Source organism: Thermothielavioides terrestris, chromosome 1, assembly GCF_000226115.1.
Source record: "Thermothielavioides terrestris NRRL 8126 chromosome 1, complete sequence".
NCBI lineage: Eukaryota > Fungi > Ascomycota > Sordariomycetes > Sordariales > Chaetomiaceae > Thermothielavioides > Thermothielavioides terrestris.
Window position 1 is genome coordinate 448,013 of NC_016457.1, and position 23,460 is coordinate 471,472.

General features: G+C 58.8%; 7 protein-coding genes across 7 annotated transcripts; 3 read left to right on the forward strand and 4 right to left on the reverse strand.

The window, feature by feature from the left end:
• Position 1: 1 nt before the first annotated feature.
• THITE_2106239 (uncharacterized protein) lies at positions 2-1,498 on the reverse strand. The gene has a single exon (XM_003648551.1). The coding sequence runs from the start codon at positions 1,183-1,185 to the stop codon at positions 148-150; it is 1,038 nt and encodes a 345-aa protein (XP_003648599.1). The 5' UTR covers positions 1,186-1,498; the 3' UTR covers positions 2-147.
• Positions 1,499-2,086: 588 nt separating this feature from the next.
• Positions 2,087-3,234, forward strand: THITE_2106241 (uncharacterized protein). Its single transcript, XM_003648552.1, has 3 exons — positions 2,087-2,525; positions 2,621-2,736; positions 2,868-3,234. Exons 1-3 carry the CDS (start codon positions 2,414-2,416, stop codon positions 3,033-3,035), a joined length of 396 nt encoding a protein of 131 aa, XP_003648600.1. The 5' UTR covers positions 2,087-2,413; the 3' UTR covers positions 3,036-3,234.
• On the reverse strand, positions 3,196-7,362 carry THITE_129437 (uncharacterized protein; the record flags this gene model as incomplete). The annotated part of the gene is made up of 5 exons (XM_003648553.1): positions 3,196-5,842; positions 5,989-6,450; positions 6,804-6,894; positions 7,121-7,134; positions 7,202-7,362. The coding sequence occupies 5 exons, from the start codon at positions 7,360-7,362 to the stop codon at positions 3,433-3,435; spliced, it is 3,138 nt and encodes a 1,045-aa protein (XP_003648601.1). The 3' UTR covers positions 3,196-3,432.
• Positions 7,363-8,076: 714 nt separating this feature from the next.
• Positions 8,077-12,449, reverse strand: THITE_2106245 (uncharacterized protein). The gene is made up of 3 exons (XM_003648554.1): positions 12,184-12,449; positions 10,167-12,108; positions 8,077-10,108 (listed from the first exon to the last, which is right to left on the reverse strand). Exons 1-3 carry the CDS (start codon positions 12,241-12,243, stop codon positions 8,874-8,876), a joined length of 3,237 nt encoding a protein of 1,078 aa, XP_003648602.1. The 5' UTR covers positions 12,244-12,449; the 3' UTR covers positions 8,077-8,873.
• A 634-nt stretch (positions 12,450-13,083) lies between these two features.
• Positions 13,084-14,428, forward strand: THITE_2106247 (uncharacterized protein). The gene is made up of 2 exons (XM_003648555.1): positions 13,084-13,411; positions 13,560-14,428. Exons 1-2 carry the CDS (start codon positions 13,275-13,277, stop codon positions 14,299-14,301), a joined length of 879 nt encoding a protein of 292 aa, XP_003648603.1. The 5' UTR covers positions 13,084-13,274; the 3' UTR covers positions 14,302-14,428.
• Positions 14,429-14,963: 535 nt separating this feature from the next.
• THITE_2106250 (uncharacterized protein) lies at positions 14,964-17,168 on the reverse strand. The gene is made up of 5 exons (XM_003648556.1): positions 16,293-17,168; positions 16,070-16,227; positions 15,473-16,004; positions 15,223-15,406; positions 14,964-15,164 (listed from the first exon to the last, which is right to left on the reverse strand). Exons 1-5 carry the CDS (start codon positions 16,569-16,571, stop codon positions 15,073-15,075), a joined length of 1,245 nt encoding a protein of 414 aa, XP_003648604.1. The 5' UTR covers positions 16,572-17,168; the 3' UTR covers positions 14,964-15,072.
• A 1,136-nt stretch (positions 17,169-18,304) lies between these two features.
• Positions 18,305-23,354, forward strand: THITE_2106254 (uncharacterized protein). Its single transcript, XM_003648557.1, has 4 exons — positions 18,305-18,736; positions 18,805-18,990; positions 19,050-22,668; positions 22,742-23,354. Exons 1-4 carry the CDS (start codon positions 18,563-18,565, stop codon positions 23,011-23,013), a joined length of 4,251 nt encoding a protein of 1,416 aa, XP_003648605.1. The 5' UTR covers positions 18,305-18,562; the 3' UTR covers positions 23,014-23,354.
• Positions 23,355-23,460: the final 106 nt, after the last annotated feature.

The window sequence follows — 23,460 nt, forward strand, 5'->3', positions numbered from 1 at the left end:
TCCTCTCATAGAGCCGAGAGATACTGTAAAAATACCATTCTGAGAAACTCAAACGGGTATCTTCTTCTGACCCAAGGGCCTTCAAGGAGAGCACGGTGGAGACCAAGGAAAAAAAGAGAAAGACAGACAAGACGAAGGACAATGATATCAGCCATCCCCTGCCTGGTCGCTGGTCTGACGCCCCTGCTGCCCTGCTGGAGCCGGCGGCGCCGAGGGCCCGGATTTGTCGACCCCCTGCCAGGCGACATCATCCCAACCCTGCTTCAGGTCCACCGCCCCTTTGGATTCTCCCTCCCCCGCCATCCCCTTCACGTCGCTCCAGTATTCCAGCCGTCTCACCTCTTCGTCTGCGTGCTTGACGGCCGCGTCGAGGTTCCGTACCCTGCGCTCCCGGGACGCATCTCCGGCCGCCACCTGCCCCTGTTCCGCCGCTGCCTCCTTGTCATACACCTCGGTCAACCGGCTCAGAAGCACCCGGCGCGATGCCTGGAACACAAAAAGGGCCATGATCTCGTGCATGATCGTCTGCAGGCCCTCCAAGTCATCCTGCGCGTTTTCGAGGTAGTTCTCGACTGCTTCAATTTTCTCCCTGTCGATGCGGGACAGGCGGAGGACGCGCAGGAGCTCGTCGGCCTGCTTGATGACCGGTTGCTCGGCGCCTTCGCCGTTGGCTGTGCTGGTGCTTAACCTGCTGCCGCGGGGACTGCTAGCCCGGCTGGGGCTGCGGTGGCGGACAGCCTCCGAAGATGGCCGGACCGTGAAGTACTCGGGGGTGAGCATGTGCGGGTCCTGCGCGAGGTAGCCGGTGTTCTTCTTCACGCGCTTCCTGATCCACGCTCGCCGGCGAACAAACGAGTTCCACCACCGCGCCTTGTGCCACGAGAACTTCTTGGAGAAAGCAAATGAATACTCCCAACCGTCCTCGTCCACGCCCTCGTCGTGGTTGATGCGCCACTCGGGCCAAGCCCATTCCCAGCTGGGATCGGGCACCTGCGCCGTCTGTATATCGGTCGGGCTGGGCTTGTGGGCGTAGTTGGTCCACGCAGGTGGGTCGAGGTTACCGAGCGCTCTCGAAGAGAAGAGCGCCATTCCGCACAGAAAACAACCCCTCTGGTTCTCGTACAGGATATCGATCGTCGGCTCGGGGGACTGAGGCCTGCTCCTGCTGCTCTTTCCGGCCGGCATTCCAGACTCCGGACGGCTAGTTTCTATTTGTGGCGTAGGCTCTGGTGCGTTTCAGCATCGTCACGTTTCCAGTAATAGGCGAAGCACAGATTGCACACTCACCATCCACCTGGATAGAGGGCTGTCCGGTCTCTTCCTCCTCCCCCGCCTGCCGGTCCGAACGCCCGTCTCCATCGGGCGCTGGAGGGACTGAGGCGTCAGACGCTGGAGAATCGTGCTGTGGAGACGACGGGCCTGCAGACGGCGGTCTAAGGGGACTCTCGTCGTTGTCGTGGTCCACGAGCTTTATCTCGTGGTCGAAGTCGCTGTCTTGGGGAGGCGGCACGCGTCGCGAGGAACGATGGAGTCTAGGCTGGGGCATAGCTGCTCATGCCACCACGCGTCTTGCTGCAGCTCTCGCCCAGCCAGACATGGGCGCAGCAAAACAGGCGAATGTGCGCGTACGGCCTGCTGCCTTTGTGTTGTTGTTTGACCGACCGGAGTCGTGGGGCAGGCGCAGGTCTTGCCCCGACCGAGACGTAGGGCGCGCCGAGAGCAGTTCTGGTGCGTAAGGTAGACTGCTTGTCTGAACTTCTGCTGCGTATCTAAGAAAAGCAACTTAGCGGAGCCTACATCATGTAGCTGTGCTCAACCGACGTGCTCGACACAGCATAATTCCGCCCTCAGCAGTGGCCGTGGGGAATTGGTGACAAGAAACGCCTGTCGATATACAGCTGGTGAGCAATTAAGCTGCCCGGCTTCGCTGCGGAGCCCGCCATGATGTAATTCTGGGGCTTTCTTTGCCGGCTGAATGCGCGCCAAGCCTCTTGCGTTAGCGCCCCCAGCGCTAAGGGCCAGGCCCATAGTGGAGCCGTGGCCTGCTAGCCAGAAGGGTGCCGGAGCGGGCAATGCACCCCGCCCGGCCAACTACGTCATACATACGACCCAAAAGGGAGAGCTCCCTCCCAGCAAGCAGCTAACAGGTAAGAAGACTGGACGAATGAGACGTATCAAGGAATGCATGGCATTGGGGAGCCCGAGCGAGGCCCAGGCGACGAGCAATAAAATCATGCCATCCTTCATTCTTTGACCCCTCACACATAACATCTAAGCACATCAGTCTACCGCATCCATCCGTTCCCTGGCATCAGCGCTTCCACGAACGCGCTTCCACGAACCACAGCGAGACCGTTTAGGACACCAACGATCGACGAGTGCGATCAACACCCAGCAGAACCCTTCCGTCATCATGTCCAAGTCAAGAGCGCCTCTTGCCATCGGCCTCGCCGCCGCCGCCGGCATCGGCTACTATCTCTACTCGGCCGGCGGTTCGCCGCGGGCGGCCGAGAAGAAGTTTGAGGGTGAGTGCGACCACACTTATATTACAAGAACTCCCATCTCTCCTGTTATTGTCTCTTTCGTGTCTCTTCTGACTCACCTTCCCCCCTTTCCATAGGCGACGCGAACCACGTCGCGGGCAAGATCAAGGGCGAGACCCCGCACCGCTCGAACGATGTCGAGGAGCACGGCCGCAAGGTGGGGCAGGAGATCGGCTCCAAGGTGGACGATGCGGTAAGTTGGCTGTGCTTTGTGCAATGGGGCTTGCTTTTGCTTTTCGACATCACGGTTGAGGTGGTAGAAAGCAGCCCGGAAAATGAGCTGGCGTACTAACATATGAACCCCCTTCCCCCCCCCAAAAATAGGTCGCAACCGTCAACAGGGACCTCTCCAAGGCCAAGAACGAGACCGAGTCGTACGCAAAGGCCGCCAAGGCCGACACGCTCAAGAAGATCGACGAGTTCGACCGCAAGGTGGAGGAGGGCACCTCCAAGAGCAAGGGCTATTTCTCGTCCTGGTTCGGTGGCAAATAGGCATGTTTAGGCGGTTGATGATGGGCGGTTGGTTGGCTGTGATCGAGAGCACCCCTCTGCTTTCCTTTGTTGTAACGTGATGCTTTGCCTCATTTCGGGTTCACCGCAGATTTTTCATGGGAGTTTGTGCGCATCCATCGTTGAGGATATCTTGAATAGTGGGGGTATAATCAAAACACATCAAACAACATTTCATAGCATATGGCTGGCTCCGGGGATATCAAGACACACAAAACTCGATAATACATAGAACCCTGCGTGAGCTCTTCTGGATCATCTCTGACTGCCTTTTATTCACCATGCCCTCTTCCCTAACCCTACTCTCTGTCGGTTTTGAGAGAATGGAGCACGGTATGTATGTACCATAACAGGATTCCCCCCCTTTTCTCCCCCCAGCTCAGGCCAGAGACGCCGCGACGAGCTTGAGGATCTCCTCGGTGCTCTTGCCGGCGTTCTTGGGGTCCTTGGCGACAGCCTGCCAGTGCTCGCCGTGGCGCGGGTCGTTCAGCACGCACTTGGCCACGAGTTCGGCCCGCTTCTCGTCGGTGCCGTGCTGCGACAGGAAGCGGTAGTACCAGGCCCAGGTGTCGCCCAGGTCGCGGTCGAGCAGCAGGGCGCGCTCGAACCAGTTCTGCGCGCGGTCCAGCTTGCGCTCGGCCCACAGGATGCGCGCCGCCGTCACCTGCAGCACCGCGTCGTCCTCGACCTTCTTGATGGCCTCGGTGATGAGCGACTTGCGCTGCGTGCGCGGCTCCAGGTGCAGGATCCGCTCCGCCCAGAGCAGCCCGCTCTTGGGCATCTGCTGCAGCGCGCTCGCCATCAGGCTCTTGGCCTGGTTCGTGTTGCCCGCCCGCCGCTCCACCCGGATGAGCTCGGTCCAGAGCTCGGGCGACTTGGGCACCGCCTGCCGCGCCCGGTCGAGCACGCTGCGCGCCTTGACCACGTTGCCTGACCGCTCCTCTAGCCGCGAGTACAGCAGCCAGAGCGGCACCGACGACGGTACCGCCCGCACGCCCGTGCTGTACGCTTCCCGGGCCTGTGGCACCTTGCCGAGGTCCTCGTAGATCTGGCCCTTCATCATCCACAGCTTGGGCGCCGCGGGGAAGAGCTGGAGCGCGTCCTGCACCAGGTCCAGCGCCGCCTCGTTGGCGCCCAGCTGCCTCTCGAAGGCTACGCTGCGCATCCAGACGCGGTCGGTCGGCGCGTTCTGCCGCGCCGTCTTGAGGAGGTCTCGTGCTTGGTCGATGAAGCCGTTGTCCGCTTCCAGCTTGACCGCGGCCAGCCAGATGTCTTCGTTGTCCGGGTTCTGCTTGAACGCCCGGGCCAGCACGCGGCGGGCCTCGTTGATCTCGCCGGCCTTCTCCTTGGCGAGCATGAGCCAGAAGGCTTCGACGTGCGGACACGCCTCCACGGCCTTCTCGAGCGCCCGCCAGAGATCGTCCTTGGTGCCGTGGTTGCGCTCGAGATCGACCGCGGCGAGGTAGAGGGTCCTGCTGTTGGGGAACACCCGCAGCGCGTAGGCGTAGATGGCACGGGCGGTCGCAAACTTGTCGCGGCTGATGCTGCCCTTGGCATCGTCCATCCATATCTCCTTCCGGTCGTCGTCCTCGTCCAGGCCCCAGCCGAGGGTCTCCTCGATGATGTTGCTGCACGTGATGACGGCGCCTTCCTCCTCGCACTTCTCGGCCTCCGCGATCCACTCCTCGCGCTTCGGCATCGCGTTCCGTCCGGCAAGGAACCTGACGGCGCTCTTCATCACCTGCTTCTTGTTGCCCTCGCCGAGCTGCTCCTCCAAGCGGGCGGCGGCAATCCACAGTTCGTGCGAGTTCGGGAGCTTCTTGACCGCCTTGTTCAGCACCTTGCGGGCGTTTTCCGGGGTCTCGAGGCGCGCCAGTGCCAGCCACAGGTCGAGTGACTCGGGGATGAGTTCCGTGGCCTTGGCGAGCAGCATCCGCGCATCCGCAGGGTCCTCCTCGAGGTTGACGGCTTCCTTCCACAGCGCCTCGGACTCCTGGTTGTGATCCAACGCTCGCCGGATCACCTTCTTCCGGGAGCGCGGATCGTTCTCCAGCTTCATGGCCTCCACCCAGAGCTTCACCGAGTGCGGGTTGGCCTGAATCGCTTGCGCCGCGATGACTTTAGCGTTGCGGTTGTCGTTGAGGTGGATGTTTTCGAGCCAGATATCCTCGCTCTTGGGACAGTGTTGACAGCCCTTGGCGATCAAGGTACGGGCCGCACCGGGCTTCCCGGCGGCGATCTCCAGTCTGGCGGCGGCGATCCAGCTTGCCGCTTGCTTCGGGTTGGAGTCGACGGCCGATTTCAGCATCTTTCGGAACAGCTCGATATCCCCGATGCTCTGCTCGGCGCCTTGCATATTCGCCAAGGAGGTCAGGTAGCCCTTGGGGTCGATGCTTGTCGCGCTTCCGGCCGTGGCGATGCCGCTGCTTTGCGACTGCTGTTCGAGGCGCGCCCGGAGCACTTTGTCCCGGGCGGCGCCGATCTTTGCGAAGTCGGTTACGGTACCGTCCGCATTGGCATCGGTGGCGGTGCCGTCGTCGGCAACGGTGGTGCCGAACTGTCCCTGATCTCGGGCGGCAGCGAGGACGCTGTCGGGAACGGCATAGAAGCGCTGCATGCGGGCTTGGCGGGCCCTCTTCGTCCGCCCCGTCAGGTCCTTGGGGTCCGGCAGGTTCGCCCACTCCTCGTCGGTCACCGACTCCAGCGCTCGTTTGAGCCCGGCGAACTGTTGCTGGATCTTGGGGTTCTTGCGTTCGTATTCCTCGCGTTCGGCCTTCTCTCGTGCTTCCCTGTTGGATTATCGGTCGGCATCCCGCTCATCTATGCTTGACTGATAAACTACATGCTCGACTGGAGGGAAACGGCTGGAAGGACTGGGGACGGAAAAAGGGGGAAATGCGACGGGAAGAGAAAGGTAGAGAGGGGTGGCACTAACCTCTGCTTCTGGCGGCGCCTGGCCATCTTGTCGTCGACGTCTTTCCATATCCGATCAGCTTCTTCGTCGTCCTTCTCGTAGATGCCGCCAGCGAAAAGCCCAACCTCGTTGTCGGGGTCCTGATACCGCTCGTCATCGTCAATATCGTCGTCCTTGGGCTCGGTCAGGCCGAGCTGGGCGGACCGCTTGGCGACGGCGGCCTTGATCTGGTCCTCACTGGGGCCTTCGCGCGCAGGGCCGAGGTCGGACCTTGTTGTAAAGCCCGTAGCACCACGACCGAGGCCGGCCACGTAGTTCTCGGGCGCCGGTTGGCTGAGGAAGTCGCGCCTGCTGGTCATGTTGTGTTGTGGTCTCGATCGGTGTCGAGGATCTTGATTTCGAAGATTTGGGTTCTGGTTCGCAAAGTCGCGAGTCAGCCAGCCATGCAAGGAAAAGCGGCGAGGCAACGGCGCATCGAGCTGCCTGCTTGAGGGTTAGGGTTATCTAAGAACATGGAGGAATAGTTGACCTGACCGGACCGCCTTATCTCAGACCTCAGACCAGTATTGGGCTGTATTGGCTCGCTGCGCGGGCCTCAAACCGGCTTAGCCTACAACACTGCCCCACTACACTGCCTACAGCCAATCAGAGCGCCCATTGCAATTTGAGCCCATACTGGTCTGAGTGCAAAGTTCGGGATTAGGCCCGATCAACGCACGCAAAGAGCAGGGCGCATTGCACCGACGGCCACTACACCATCAATTGTAAACAAGCCGTAAGTTGATTCGCAATAGCCAGATTATACGCTTTCTAACGGTGCCTAGGAAGATGCCTACGAACCCAGGAAGATGTACGCGTTGGCCAGGATGCCCACAATCCCAGGAAGATGCCCGCGAACCCAGGAGGATGCCCGCAAGCCCAGGATGCCTGCGAACCCAGGAGGATGCCCGCAAGCCCAGGATGCCCGCGAACCTAGGAGGATGCCCGCGTTGGCCAGGGTGCCCGCGAACCCAGGAAGGTGCCCGCGTTGGTGTCACACGCAACTGTGACAAGGGCACCTATGACCGCACCGCGGTCAGGGGTGACGAGCGTTCCCCTTAAAAGGGAACCTCGCCCGTAACCACTTCGTAGACAGCAGACTGCATCAACATACTTTTGTGACATATACTAGTGTTCAGGAGTGCCGCCTCATCAGCTGACGAGGCTGAGAGGCATTGATCTTTCTCATCCTTACACATTTACCGCCAGATGGTCACTGAGGACCATCCGCGTATAATAGTTGGCTAGGATGCCTACGCTAGCCAGGAGGATGCCCGCGTTGGCTAGGATGCCCACGTTGGCTAGGAGGATGCCTATAAGCCTAGGATGCCTACGATCAAGCTCGTTACAAGCCATTTTCTACACCCTCTGAGCTACAGTTCGGCAATACAGTTGGATCAAAGGGAGGAAAAACAGTCTCTGAGGATCGCCTAGATGAGCACATCGTTAGTATAAAATTTAATCAAGTTTAACGCATTGTTGTAGAAGTTGAGGGGGGGTCATCTACCGGAAAGAAAGGCGTGCCTCGCTTTGGAATTTATATCGAGGGCAACTATCTAGGAAAAAACCGCAACTACCTATACAAAAGTAGGCTCATTAGAATCGCCTGTCAATGGCGATCTTCAGACTGTAATCGCCTTGGCGATACGATGCGTAGTAGTAGAGATATTGGCGAGTGATTGAGGCACTTTTTTTCGGCTCCTATACAAAAGCGTGCCTCGGTTTGGCCAAATCCCGAATTTTGCTCTCAGACCTCTTTCAAAGGCGTTCTCTACAAAAAGTGGGCCAGGTTCTAGAAAGGGCTAGCGCGACAGCGTTATATACAAACTAGTATGGGATTACGTCTTGGCAGCCCTCTCCTGGCCGTAGGCCAGGAAAACAGAGAACGTAAATGAAAGAGGTCTGAGGGCTGAGATAAGGACCGCCACCCTGTTGACCTGACCGGCAGGGGTCCAACTGGATCAAGTGATTGACCTGACCGGACCTCCCCCCCTGTTGAGCTGACCCGCAGGGGGTAGTTGACCTGACCTGACCCACCACCCTGCCGGTCAGGTCAGGTCAACACCACCATGAAGCTCTGGTCGCAAGACCCGAGATCCACGCCAACAGCCATCCACACTAAGTAAGTGCCCGAGGGCGAACGAGAGAACCGGTGATGGTACGGAGTGCTCCGTATTCTGTCTAACTACCTGGTAGCTTGCAAGGATAAGGACTTTGAAGGGATCATCCACCCTACCTGTGGCAGGGGCCGGAAAACATCAATGATGAGCCGCCAACAACACCTGACGAGCAAAGCATTCAAGTTCCATCTTGTTTTCTTAATTCCCAACCCCTTCTAACTGAAAGGAAGTGTTGGCATATTGTGACTTCACCCCATCTTTGCAAGCTATGCCACTGTCGGATCTGCTATGAGTCTGCAGTCGGCTACCATGCGTCACTGGCTGATGCAGGGCATGCATCGCCACGGGCTTTTCTCCACGCTGAGGTAGGTGGCCGGCTTCGGGGTGTTGGGGTCGACTATGTTCGGGGGAGATCGTTGCTTGTTTGGTCGAGAGAACTTGAGAGCGGCGTCCAAAACTGCTGCGTAGTAAATGTGCAACCCGCCTAGCCCCTGTGGGCTGAGTGGGAAATCGACGCCATTCATGGAATGTAGGTATCTACGAGGTATGTGTTGTGACATAAAACGCTTGAGATTTGCCTTATTCTTTTGCCTGTTCCAAACCCGGTCGCTGATAAAAAAGCACAAACCTGCCACACGCTCGAGTGTCCCAAGTTTCCAGTCGCCGTCCAACTCCCAAACCATAACCAATCCGCCATGCAGTCCCTACGCCATTGTAACAGTAGTGTTCCCTCGCCCAGCCCATAGATCATTGCAACAGCAGCGTTTCTTCATCCAGCACGCCAAACAACCCCTCAATCTCCTTGGCAACCACCTTCAACTCCTCGGCCACCTGCCCCGTGACCAGCGCGTACGCGTAGAGCAGCGCATAGTCGCGTTCCTCGACGTTGACACGCGTCAGCGCGCCGGCACCCAGGTAGTCCGCCGCCGCCGCGGCGCCGCTCGCACCCGCCTCCGCCCCACCATCGTGCTGCTGGTGCACCTTGCGGAACTGGAAGATCTTCCCCAGCAGCCTGTCCCGCGTGCTCGCCACGCCCGGGAGCGCGTCCGTCAGGGGGTACTCCAGCATGAGCGAGGAGGCCAGGACCTGGAAGACGTGGCAGATGCGGTCGCACAGCAGGGCGCGCTCGTCGGCCGTGCACAGCAGCAGCGCGCGCTCGCCCTCCGTCAGGTTGCCCCGGCGCTGCGTGACGAGCGACATGGCGTAGAAGGCGTCCAGCAGGCGGTGCGCGCAGCTCATGAGCCGGCGGCTCTGTTCCGACGGGAACGGCCCGCGGAGCTCGAACTCGGACGCCGCGCTGACGCGGAGCGCGTCGAGGCGCGCGGCGTACTTCTGCAGCGCCGCCTGCTCGCCCGAGCGGAGGTACGACCGCGTGCAGTCGCTGCGCAGGAGGATCGCCAGCGGGCCGCGCTTCCAGATGAGGCCCATCTGTAGGAACAGCATGCTAAGCCCCTCCTTGAACTTCTTGCGTGCCGAGATGGGCCAGATTAGTCGGCAGACGATAAGCCCCCAGAGGATGCCGGCCGTCACGGCCATGAAGCGGTGGAGGAGGATCTCCCAGATGATGGGGTTCACGCCGCCTTCGTCATCGTCGTCGTCGTCGACCATCTGTGAGAGGCTGTATGCGTACAGCGTCGAGACGTTGTAAGCCAGCAGCGTGATCCGGCCCAGCGGCGCCTTCTTTTTGACTATCACCACGTAAAAGCTCCAGAACGCCACCAGCGAGCCGAGAGGGATGAGACCGAGGGCACTGTGCTGCGACAGGTTCCAATTCAGGCCCGCTGCCGCGATGCCGACCACCGTTCCCACGAATCTTGCCCAACCCGTCGTGTTGGCCGCGCCGACTGTCATGGAACAGACGATCATGAACGACAAGAGACCCCATTCGCCTCTCCAGTGCCGGTAGAGATCGTGGGTTCGGGGGAAGAAGGCGAACGAGGCCCAGAGCGTTGCGCCCACGCCGACTTTCAAGCCGAATCGGACTGCGAGGCGTTAGCATGCAGAGTTAACAGCGAAAAGTACAAGAACGGTGCTGCTCACTGTCATCCCGGGCCAGCTTCCTCGCTGCCTGGAGGATTTTCTGGGATACCGTCGCGACCACCTTGTGCTTTGCCTCCGGAGCCGCTTCCCAGTTGTATGTATCTCTACGCCTGATCAACGGGTCGGCTATCCCCTTCGGCATCTGGCTCTTCTTGATCGGCTTAATCAGGGGATCGCGCTCCGCGTTGTCGTAGGGCAGGGCCAACGCCTTTCGACCCTGCTGTTGCCCTCTTCTCCACCACTCCAACCAGTGCCAACTGCGTTTCCTATGCTCGTTGGCAAATTTCAAATCGTCCAGGACGTCTAGATACTTCTGCATTTCCTCTCCAAAGGTCTGCAGACTGAAAGCGAAGTGACCGCAGGCGGCCGCGACCTCTTCAAAGTCGGCCTGCCCGCTTTCGGACCTCGTGCGATCTAACTCGAGTGTCCTATACAGCTCCTGGAGAGCATGGGTCCTCGCCTCGTTGAAGAGCGACAAAGCATCGGTAAGACTTTGACGGAAATGGTCGTTGACGGTGATTACATAGTCAGGGGCCGCACCGAACGGCGGATCTCGGAGGACCTCGGAGAGCGTGTAGGCCAGGGACTTCATCGAGGGCCCTAGCAACTCAATGAAGAGCTCGAAGATCTCTGAGGGGTGCCTGAATGGTGGTTGCCCTGCGGCGGCGGTATCGGACTGAGGTCTCTCTTCGCTTGGCTGCCTCTCGTCTTCGTGGCCTTCCTCGGACGCTTCCTCGATTGATGATAGCGCCAGAAACCTTTCTCGCCCACTTCTCATTGTGCTGGAAATCGTTTTATGTAGATTCGGCGAGCTAATTGGCGAGGTAACCTGGGGAGAAGGGGACATCACGCGCGGCAACGTAGCGATGGGTTCCTTGAGAAGGGCAAATTGCGAATTCGCTGCGCTCCGCAACCCACCGATAGACTGGGCCAAAGTCTCCATCGATCTTACTACCGCTCTGTCGAGCTGGTAGATTTTCTCGTGGCCCAGAAAGTAGCGCTCGAACTTTGCCTCACGGAGATTCTTCGCCATCTGAGGATAGACGGACGAGTATGCAGCGGAAGCTGCTCCAAATTCGGGCGACTTCAAGTCCTCCTCGGATCCGCTAAGAAAACTGCGGGTGATCATGGCGAGCATGTCGCCGAGTGAAACGGACGCCTTGGTCATGGACTCGCGCAAGGCGGATATGGCCGACGTTCGCCAGAGCAGAAGGTTGACAAACGTAGTGATGGTGACGCCCATGACAAGCATTTTGAGTATCTGCACAATCTTTTGGTTCGAAAAGACGCTGGTAAGGACGGCCGTCTCCTTGGTAACAACGCCAATGATGGCCAGAGAAGCGAGCGTGCTGCCGACATCGACCAGCGGGTTGCCCATCCTTTGCTTGACCCATCCCATGAAGCCGAAGCCGCCCCCTATGAAGACGACCAAGACCAGGCCATGCGCAAGTGGGACCATGTCGAGAACGGCGCCGAACAGAACGGAGGTACACATGGAGAGGATAGAGACCAGAGCGGCGTATGCGACAGCCACGATCGCGATCAATACTGCCTCGATCATGGAGCCCACCGACCTTGCCGGGTGAAAGTAAACCGTCAAGGTGGCCACCACGTGCTTGCCGTCCAGCCTGCCCAGGAAATCGGAGAGTGGGGACCAGAAGGTCGCCAGACTGCCCAGGGTGTACGCGACGGTGCACTTCAGCACCCCGTGGCCCGCGGGCGAGTCGAGCCAGCGGAGCACCTGGACTCCTTTTTCGCGGGCAATCTGTGCCGCGCTATGTATGCGGTCGGCCATGGTTCGGCGCGATAGGAAGGCGGCCGCGGTCGGCGTGTCGGAGCCATCGGGTTGGCTTGATGGGAAGAGGCCAGACGGGCGGAGCGTGAAGGTGCGGTGGGAGCGCTCGCCAGTGGAAGGGATGATGACGCTTCCATTGCGCAGTTTCTGGCTTCATGTTAAATAAGGTGGCCGACGTGGACTAACAAACGAATCGACCGGAAGTGCGGGGGGTCAACTCACGCTTCTCTTGGAAGGCCTTCGCGGGGGCCACGGCGGCGCAGACGCTGCAGAGGAGTTCATCCTCTCGGGAAGATCGGATTCATTACTGTGACGCGGGTGAAGAAAAACCCAAGTCGGTTCGAGGTCAAGCACCGCCAAAGGCTTTGCTACCTAACGGCAATGGGATGTCGCACAACAAGATGCGGAGGGTAACTCGAGAGGACAAGGCAGGTTCGTTCCTTCGTTGGTTACACAACTAAGATCCCTGCGAGAATCCTTTGAAGTCGCGCCCGCTCAAGACCTGGGGGGGCTGCGAAGATCCCTGCTCTACACTAACAAGAGCAGCCCTGTGCGGCTGGATTCGGCAGTTGGCAGGCGTCCCACATTGTCCGCTCACCACCTCCACCAAGACAACGTTGATGCTAACCAAAGTGAGGATGCTAACCAAAGTGAGGGACCTTAGGTAAGGTAGTGTAACCTGACCTAAGTAACTGCCTTGAGCTAACACTTGAACTTACCGAGTCCAAGCTCAAACTAGGTACCTGGTAACAAGGCTGCCGAGTCTGTAACTCAGGTTCCTCCGTCTGTATCATATCTACAGGTAGGTACCGAGTACAGTGTAATTATTCCGTACAGTTGTTGCTGTCCTTTAGTAGCCCAACACAGCCAACCAAAAGAGCCATCCCACATCGTGCAGCCTGGATAACAAACAAGGCAGGACACTCCATTCTCACCAGAAATAAGCGTATCAGACTTTGTCGGCTGGGGCGATTTTGGAGGCCCCAACGAGCAGGGCTTGATCAGTGACAAGTGCTGTGGGTACGGAATACACTAACCTGGAATGTTCCCCACTTCACTAACTTTACGTGCGCTGCCCCTCAGGTGCTTCGTCTGCCCCGCTATCGTTGCGGGCGCAGAAGGCGGGGCCATCCCAAAACAACTGACAGCATGTTGCATTCTCAACGGCCCAGGTTGGTGGTGTTTTCATAGTAGTTCTAAACTCGGCTTTTTGTGGCTCTCGAGTACTCAATATCCAAGGCGGGGTTTCGAGAGCTTAGCGACCGATCTTCTGCTGAGTTCTCGCACATCGGGAACTCAACTTGTCTGTGCCCATGCGCAGATTCTGGGCCATGATGCAGTCGGCCCCTACAGCTTCTTGGCGATTCGCGCCGCTAAGCAGGCCGTACACTCCCAGCCCGCAGACACGGAAACTGGAAGGCATCGTGTTCGACGTTGACGGGACATTATGGTGAGTGTCATATTCACCTATGCCCAAAGCCACGCTCTCAACCTCCCGGGGATGCCAGGGATTCTCTAAATAAAGCCGGAGCTGCGCACACAAGTTGGAGGATCTGGATCAACACTTATAAGCCGGAATCCTAACTTCCTGCCCCCAGTAAGCCGCAAACATACATGTTCGCCGAGATGCGCGCCGCGCTGGGCATCTCCAAAGGCACCGACATCCTCGAGCACGTCTACAGCCTGCCGACGGCGGAGGCGCAGCACCGCGCGATGGAGCAGATCCGCGACATCGAGCGGCGCGCCATGCTGGAGCAGGTGGCCCAGCCGGGCCTGCAGCGGCTCATGGCCTACCTCGACGCGCGCGGCGTGCGCAAGGGCATCTGCACGCGCAACTTCGACACGCCCGTCAACAACCTGCTGAGCAAGTTCCTCGCCGGCAGCGTGTTCGCGCCCATCGTCACGCGCGACTTCCGCCCGCCCAAGCCCGACCCGGCCGGCATCCTGCACATCGCCCGGAGCTGGGGGCTGCTGCGGCGGAGCGCGGGCGAGACCGGTGTGCCCGCGGATGCGCAGGAGGAGGAGGACCGCCGGCGACAGCGGCGGCGGCGGCGGCGGTCGTCGTCGGCTGGGGAGGAGGGCAGTGCAGGCCAGGACGGGGAGGAGGCGGATGGCGGGGACCTGCTGCAGACGGAGGCCGGGGAGGAGGTTGCCGACGCGAGCGGGCTGATCATGGTCGGCGACAGCATCGACGATATCACGGCGGGGCGTCGGGCAGGAGCCAAGACGGTCCTGCTGGTCAACGACGCCAACCGACACTTGGCGGACCACGAGCACACCGATCTGGTGATATCGCGACTAGATGAGTTGATAGACGTTCTCGAGAATGGATTGCTTTAGAAAAAGCAGTCAACGAAAGTTGATTCAGGACAGGCAGAGCACAGCACCCCACAACCCGGTAAGACGGCTCCATAATTCTGTGTCTAGAGCGACTAGAAAAGATACCGCTAAGTTTGCCATACGACATGCGCTGAAGTTCGACTACCTACGAGGAGAGGAAGGAGATCCTCCGCGAGGAGGCTTGCATGAATCCTGCTGACCGGCAGCCTCACTGGCCCAGGCTGTGACGTGACACAAAGCCTTCTCTCGCTCATCAATCGCAGATGAAACTACCGGACTTTTTCCTGGCGCAGAAGATGCCATCGAATGAACCGAGAGAAAAGGTGAAAAGGAATGAACAAGCTGACGCCGGGAAATGCTCGATTCTCCGGGGGGGATGAACCATGGCAGAAGAGGAGGTACCGCTGGAATTGCAGAGTGGATAGCGCGCCGAGATCGCGACGTGAAGTTCTCGCTTTTGCTCGAGCAGCAGGGAAGGAAGGGAGGTGTTGGCGACGGAGCGGGAACTGGTGCCTGTCCAAAGATGTGAGGGACACCTCCCAGCCGGGCTGCATGTGCTAGCTTGAAGGGTGCTGCAGAACCGTTTGTTTGCCATTGCCGTCGACCGAGGCGTTTGAAGAGGGAGGGTTTCGAGCACATAAGGGGCTGGAGTTCCGCCGTCCACCAAACGGAGAAGGGATCCGCCCGTGTCTACGCCCACGCCCGCGCCCACGGCGCTCAGTGGCCCAGGAGCTCCGTTCTGTCGACATGTGTTGTCAAGAAACCTGGGAATCATTGCTCGTGGTCCCACTCCCGAATGTACAAACGGTCCACTTGCGCAGCCAAGTTAGCGTGGTCCGCGGCCTGCCGGTCGATTCGGTAGGCTGCGATCTCCGTCAGTATTGTCTGCCTCGAACGATGATACCCAACCGGAGTGCTCACAAGAAGTAGGCGTTTGCTGGGTGCCGTATGTGGGAGAGTCGCTTGAGCGCAGGAGATCTTGAGTCGCGGGTGAGGGCTGGGGCGCCAGATGGGACTTGCGGTTATCCCTATCCATCAGACCGCAGGCCCACTCCCTCAAGTCGACAGGAGTCCTCTTCGCGGCTTGTACGAAAAGGTCTCGGTCCTGAACCGCCTGGTCAGCATCACTCCCAACGGCTCAGGGGGGGAACACATGGGGAGGGGTACGTACGAATAACTCTTGGGGCGTCGGCCGTCGTTCGGGTTCCTTGTATAGACACTTCTGGATCATGTCTTCGAGAATCTGCGGGAATGCATCGCTCTTGGGAAGCTTAGGGGCTGGCTCATGCACGATCTGCTGCAGCAAATCCAGGATGCCAGCGGGCGCGCTTTCGGCATCGGACAGCTGCTCGCTCGCAGCGAAGGGAAATTTGCCAATTGCCAACTCCATGATAGTCAGACCGAAGCTCCACACGTCCGACTTGACCGTGTACCTCTCGCCCTGGATTCTCTCGGGCGCCATGTACGTGGACGTGCCGACGAATGTATCGGCGACCGAGTTGATCAGCTCCCCGGAGACACCAAAATCGCAAAGCTTGATGGATCCTCGCGAGTTGACCAGGATATTTGACGGCTTGATGTCGCGGTGCATGATATGATGCTTTGCGTAGAGATAGGTGAGTCCGCCGAGCGTAGCCACAGCGATCTTGCCGAGCACGTCTACCCTGACCGGTCCGAATACTCGGGAGATACGGTCAAGCGAACTGTTCGAGAATCGGTCAGCTCGTGTCGAGCAAGACAACTGGCTCCCGTGGGGGCTGCCACGCACCCGACATCCATGTATTCCATGCACATGATTACGTCGTTGTTCTCGTTGAGGAAGGCGCCGTAGAAAGTGACAATGTAGTCGGAGTGGCAGCCGTGCATGATCTGCAGCTCGCGGACTATACGCTTGCGCATTTCCTTCTTGGCTTCGACGTGGATGATCTATTCCAGCAGTCAGTCAGAATGCTTCCATCAGCCTTGGCAGGTAGAGAGGTGGTGCGACAGACCTTTCGTGCCATCACCGTGTTTGTCGGGATGTGCCTGACTTTGCTGACTGTCCCGCCGTTACCAGCGCCAAGATCCCTGATGACTTCGAGATCCTCCGGTCTCAAATCCAAGTTGAACTCGATACCAATCTCCAGCTGCGCAGCGTTGTCATCCCCTTTCCCAGCGGGACCCGGACGGGCATTCTCAACGGACGACGGCGGCTTCGGGGGAGGAGCCTTCAAAGCGAGACCCTTGACGTTCTTGCGCTTCATGGAGCGCGGGGCGAATGCGTCGGCCATGGCGGGCAACAGGCGGGGTCGACAGACTGCCGGACTTCTCGTTCCGCTGGGACCTGCGCTCGGCTCCGTCGCATTCGATGACGGAGCACGATCGTTTGTTTGGCGAACTGGCTGTCGGGTCGCCTGCGTGGGTCGCGGAATACACACAGTACCTGAGGCTGCCAGGGGGGCAAAACAGTAAATCGTAAGTTGGGTGTTTGAGCAAACGGATCTAAAATGGCAGCCTCTTGCACACCCCGAGCAAAGCGCGGCGACAGTTCGGCAAGGTGAACGGATCAAAATTCCGGGCTTCGTCTTTGTCTTGGGCTGTGAAGGCGGTGTTGCCTGATTCGCACGGGGAGTTGGATGGCGAGTGGACCAGGCGGTGACTTGGGTCCCGACGTTGCAATGTCCACCACCGGCAAGTGACTGCGCGCGAACCAAAGCAGGGAGGGGGGTAAGAACAGCGAAGCTCCTGCTATGCAGCTGAAGCGCCGACAAGGAAGGGGCGCGCTTATGCTTGACTCTTTTCTTCCAAGGGACGAGGAAGGCTCCCGAGTTGGGCGGCTGCCAAAGGCCAGTCAATGTGGGGTCGTCGCTGTGGGTTTGGTGGTGGCGGGCGAGGAGGAACGATGCTAGTGGGCCAGGTCCATGCCGACCCCTGTCCATTCTTCCCCTCTCATTTCCATTTCCATTTCCAAACACTTCCCGACGCTACGCGGTGCACTGGATGGAATGGCATCAGAGACCAGAGACATGGAACGGCAATGAATCTGCTGCCTCCATTTCGCTGTTGCTAACTTCTTCTGAAGATCCTTTCGGGCGATAACCACAAGCAGTGAACCGAACGCCATCTCCGGACTGCCCACTGGTGCAGCTTACATTGTCGGGTTGGGAAGAGACAACATCAGATGTTGTGCAATCATCACTTTGCCTTATCTGAAATGGGGTCCAGGTGGTCTGTATATCCTATTAGGTTGCTTATATGCATTTGTATGAGAGAAAGCAGTTCTTTGAGGACAGCACATTAGCGAGCTGAAGGTTATGGCGTCCTCTCGCCACTAATTCCATTAATGTGTGTGGATAAAGGGCGGCTGAGTGCCGCAAGTGCCGCCAGAACTGGTGGCCGTTCTCCTAGGTTGTGGATCGTGTTGCCAACATGTGCTTGGTGAGGTTTGAGAGCTGCAAGCTCCCAAAGATGAGGTACTTTGTACACCATTACAACCCTGCTTCTTTCTGACTTAGTCTGATCGGGTTTCTGGCCCTTAATGAGCCCACGAGGTTGGATACGGCAGTGTTCATAAAGCCATGTTGCATTTGGTGCTGATCCTGTTGAGCTCTTTCGCCACGATGCATGGATGCGAGCGCAGATAAGGAGTCGCTTGAGAGGACCAAGATGGAGGAGTGAGCTGAATGCCGTGTGAGAAGAGCAGCAAGCTGCTTAACTCTCGGACAGCCCATGTAGTGTCCCAGTCACTGACAGCGGCACATCTCATTGTTGATGAGCCCCATTTGTTGGACAACGGCGTGGTTGGCGAAAAAGGGACCGTGAAACCTCGTGCTCATCGCCATGTTGAAATGGGCTCAGAAAGATGCTGTGTACGGGTAAGTTATTTGCATAAGGCTCTGAAGTGCACTGTGGATGGCAAGGAAGAGTGGGCCCTCCCCACACAAGACGCTCGGACGCTGATGGCGTCTCTCGCACGGGCCAAGCTCCATTCATGCCAATCATGTAGAGAGGCGAGGCTGAACGCGCTCCATGTGCAGCAGGTGCTTTCGCCTCGACGTTAAAATTTCCCGGCCTTGAGCTTCAGCCTTCCTATTTGGTCCTTCCGTGACCAATTCTCTTTATCGACTCGCCTGCAAACATCTCGCCTCCTTTCCTTAGCTTCTCTATTCCATCACAGACAACCCCACCTCTTAGCAGGCAAGCCTTCTTTTGCCACGGTATCTTCCCCTTCCTTCCATCGCAGAGACAAAGACCCGACCTGCGCCCAGCGCACCCCTCGAAAATGAGTAACGACATGCGCGACCTGATCGACGGGGAGGCCGAGCTCGACGAGGAGGAGGACGATGAGTCGTTTGATGAAGAGACTGGCGAGTCCCGTGCGAGAGATCGGAACGACATCCTGGATGATTCCAGCGAGGAGGATGAAGACGATGATGACGAGGAGGAAGCTCGACGGGTACGCCGAGGGTTGTCCGCGCGCCGCATTTGCTGATCAAGCAATACTGATTTTGCGACTGCCTGCAGATCCGGGAAGGTTTTATTGTCGATGAGGACGAGGAGGAAGAGGCCGACGACTCGGAAGAACGCGAGCGTCGCCGGAAGAAGAAGCGCCGACGGGCAGAGCGCGAGGAAGAAGAGCAACTGGATGAGGAGGATCTCGACCTGATTGGCGAAGCCAACCCCGAGTGGGAGCGGAAATCCCAGCCCCAGGTACGTTGTCTACGCACCAGTTCTACTTGACCATCTGGATGCTTAGCATATCGGGACAGACAAAGTTCAAGCGTCTCAAGCGGGGCCATCGGGACGAGGACCGCGGAAATGAGCGCCGCGGCCTCGCCGAGATTTTCTCGGACGATGAGGACGACGTGGTTGACGAGCGTCCATACGGCCGGGCCAGCCACCGCGCACAGGCCGACGAGTTCGACGACTTCATCGAGGATGACTATCCCGAGGACGACGAGGAGCGCATCCAGCGCCAGGTGGACAGAGAAGTTGCCCGCCCCAGGGATAAGGGCCTCGCCGTCGATGCCACCGGTCTCGACAAAGACGCGCTTGACGACATGGAGGCCATCTTCGGCAACGGCGAAGACTATGATTGGGCCTTGGAGCAGGAGGAAGTTGACGAAGATCTCGAGCGCGAGCAACAGACGATCGAGCTCAAGGACGTCTTCGAGCCGTCGCAATTGCAGGAAAAGCTTCTCACGGACGAAGACAACCAGATCCGTATCGTTGACGAACCAGAGCGCTTTCAACTCGACCGCAAGCCCTTCAAAGAGCAGCAGACGTCAAACGAGTATTTCAAGGAGGAGGCGCGCTGGATCACAAATCTCATGTGGCCCAAGAAGCAGCTGCCCAGTGACCTGCACGGACCCTTCAACAAGGCTATCTACAAGGTCCTCGAGTTTTTCATTATCGATGGGGTCGAAGTTCCCTACGTCTTCCAGCACCGAAGAGACTACCTAATCCATGCCAAAAAGATTCGGAACCAAGACGGCCGCGACCACCCGGACGCGCCCGAGTATACGGTCGATGCCGAGAAGCTGCTGACCCAAGACGACTTGTGGCGCATCCTGGAGCTCGACATCAAGTTCCGCTCGTTGGTTGAGAAGAGGAATGCCCTGGAGAAGTCTTTTGCCGGCCTCAAGGAGGCAGGCGTGGAGGACCATATCCTCGAGGAAATGATCCGCGAGGCCGCCACGCTGGAAGAGCTGCAGGACCTGCAGGATTATCTGAACTTCCAGTACTCGGCACAGCTCAAGGACATCGCTGCCATGGGAAACGGCGCTTCCAAGGAGGTGAAGCGGCCTGGCGCCAAGACCGCTCTGTTCGAGCGCATCCGGAGATCCAAGGCCTACAACTTCGTGCGTGCTCTGGGCATCTCGCCCGACCGCCTCGCCAAAAACGCGCTGCGCGAAGGCAAGAAGGTGTCGTCAGATGACGATGCCAAGCTGCCTATGGACCTGGCCGACTCCTTGGTCGATGACGATTTTCCGACTGGCAGCCAGGTCGTGACTGCTGCACGCCAGATGTACGCCGAGGAACTCTTCATGAGCCCGCGCATGCGCAAGCATTTCCGCATCCAATTCTACGCCATGGGCTGCGTGAGCTGCCACCGGACCGAAAAAGGCCTCCGGAAAATCGACGAGGCACATCCGTACTACGAGATAAAGTACCTGATCAACCACACCATCAGGGACCTGGCTGTCCGGCCCGAGATATTCTTGAAGATGATGAAGGCCGAAGACGAGGGTCTTGTCGAGGTCCAACTCCGCTTGGAGAACGAGCGCGAATTCCGGCGACAGCTCTACAACGAATTCGCATCCGACAACTTCAGTGAATCAGCCGATGCGTGGAACTCGGAACGCCAAAAGGTTCTCGACATTGCCTTTTCCAAGCTCGAGAAGGTGATCGCCAAGGGGGTTAAGGACTCGCTGCGGACCGCCTGTCAAGAGGAGCTTCTCAAGACCTGCCGCGAGGAGTATTTCAAGCGGCTTGACCAGGCGCCTTTGAAACCCAAGGGGATGGTGCTTGGTACCACGCCACGCGTGCTCACGCTGTCCAACGGTATGGGCGATCCAAACCGGGACCCCATTTACTGGACGTGGGTCGAGGAGGACGGCAGAGTGGTGGAGCATGGCAAGTTCATCAACTTGGCGAGAGATGAGAGCCAGCGCGAGCTCTTCGCCGAGCTGGTCCGTCGGAGAAACCCCGATGTCGTGGGCGTATCCGGCTTCTCGGCAGACACCCACCGGCTGATCAAGGATATCGAGGGCATCATCAGCGAGAAAGGACTGATGGGACCCGAGTACGATGACCCCGAGGCGAACGAATACAGGAGCGACTTGCTCGAGGTCGTCGTAGTCAACGACGAGGTGGCGCGGCTGTACAAGGACAGCCCTCGTGCGGTGGCAGAGCACCCGACGCTGAACTCTCTAAGTCGGTATTGCATCGCCCTTGCCCGATACATGCAGAACCCTATGAAGGAATATGCAGCATTGGGCAGGGACGTCACGTCGCTGCTGATCCATCCGTACCAGCAGTACCTGCCGCAAGATAAGCTGTACAAGCACCTCGAGACTGCGATGGTGGACATCGTCAACCTCTGCGGCGTGGACCTAAACGAAGCGATTGGAGATCCCTACACGGCCAACCTGCTGCCCTACGTTGCGGGTCTCGGCCCGCGCAAGGCTCAGCTCCTCATCAAGGGTGTCAACGCCAATGGCGGCGTCGTCACTTCCAGGGACGAGCTTGTGGGCGATCCGGAGCGACATAAGATCCCGGTTCTTGGCCCTCGAGTGTGGAACAACGCGGCGAGCTTCCTGTACATTGAGCACGACAGCACCAATCCGGACTCGGATCCGCTCGACAACACGCGTATCCATCCCGAGGACTACGATCTGGCGCGCAAAGTGGCGGCAGATGCGTTGGGGTTGGACGAAGAGGACGTCAAGGCGGAGGTAGACGAGAACGGGCCGGGGGCGATTGTGCGCAAGCTCTTCAAGGAGGACGAGCAGGAGAAGGTCAACGAGCTCATCCTCGAGGAGTACGCCGAGCAGCTGGAGCGCGAATACCAGCAGCGCAAGCGAGCCACGCTAGAAGCGATCCGCGCCGAGCTCATGGGTCCCTATGAGGAGCTCCGCAAGAACTTCGCGGTGCTCAGCACGGACCAGATCTTTACCATGTTCACGGGCGAGACGAGGGACTCCCTCTGCGAGGGCATGATTGTCCCGGTGAACGTCCGCGTCGTCAAGGACGATTTTGCCATCGTCAAACTCGACTGCGGCATCGAGGGCCGGGTGGAGTCGCACGAGGTCTCGTACCGGCACTCGATCAAGGACCTGCTGCAGGTCGGGCAGACGGCGCAGGCCAAGCTGATCGACATCAACCGGAAGGACTTTGTCTGCAAGCTCACAATGAGAGAGGAAGAGCTGCGGCGGCCGTTCCGGAGGCATTACAACTACGCCCGCGACCAGTGGAACTACAAGCTGGAGGAGGCGGACCGGGAGGAACTGCGGGAAAAGGACAAGGTCACTGGCCGCACGCAGAGGGTCATCAAGCACCCGCTTTTCAAGCCCTTCAACAGCACGCAAGCCGAGGAGTACCTGGGCGGCCTGCCGCCGGGAGAGGTGGTCATCCGGCCGTCGTCGAAGGGGAACGACCACCTGGCGGTTACGTGGAAGGTCGCCGACGGGGTCTACCAGCACATTGATGTGCTGGAGCTGCAGAAGGACAACGAGTTCTCGGTCGGCAAGGTCCTCCGTGTCGGGAACAAGTACACCTACACGGATCTGGACGAGCTGATTGTGGAGCATGTCAAGGCGATGGCCAAGAAGGTGGAGGAGCTGATGCAGCACGAGAAGTTCCAGAAGGGATCTCGTGCGGATCTCGGTAAGTCACTGGCGACGCCTCAACGACGGACAAAATGTGGGTGTGCGGCGGGGATCTAACCATGGTATCGCAGAGAAATGGTTGACCACGTACATCGACGCCAACCCGAACCGCTCCACATATGCCTTCTGCCTGGACACGAAGCACCCCGGGTACTTCTACCTCTGCTTCAAGGCGTCGCGGGGGTCAAAAGTCAATGCGTGGATGGTCCGGGTCATTCCGCACGCCTTCGAGCTCCTCAAGAGCCAGTATCCGGACATGAGGGCGCTCTGCAACGGCTTCAAGCTGCGGTACCAGAGCGAGATGCTGAAGATGCATGCTGGCGGCGGAGGAAGGGGCCATTGATTGTGATTTTTGTGGGGGGGGGGGGGGGAAACTTGGTTGGATTTTGGCAGGCGTAACGGCGTCGGAGGAGATACATTTCAATAATATGCAACATACTCCGTACAGCGGCGAAAATGCCCTTTCAATTGGAATACCTTCAAAGGTTTGTGGTACTGTTCATAGGTACTGTGCAGGATGACAGGCAGGCGCTCCTCTGTCTCACGCGGTCTGGGTTACCAGAACCACAGAACGGCATCGTTCACGTTTCGGTTGGTGGAGGGGGGCAGTCTGCGGCAGGGCAGCTCGCGGCTGCACTCCCCCTCAGCTATTCTTGGTTGGCCCGCTCGGTCCTGCAACCTTGCCTCGGCTCCTTCCTGACCAGGGCTTCCCAGCCGGCTGACCGTCCGGTTTGCATGTGAGAAGGGCTGCCTTGCTGTTTAAACCACCACCTTGCAATCGAGAGTGTCA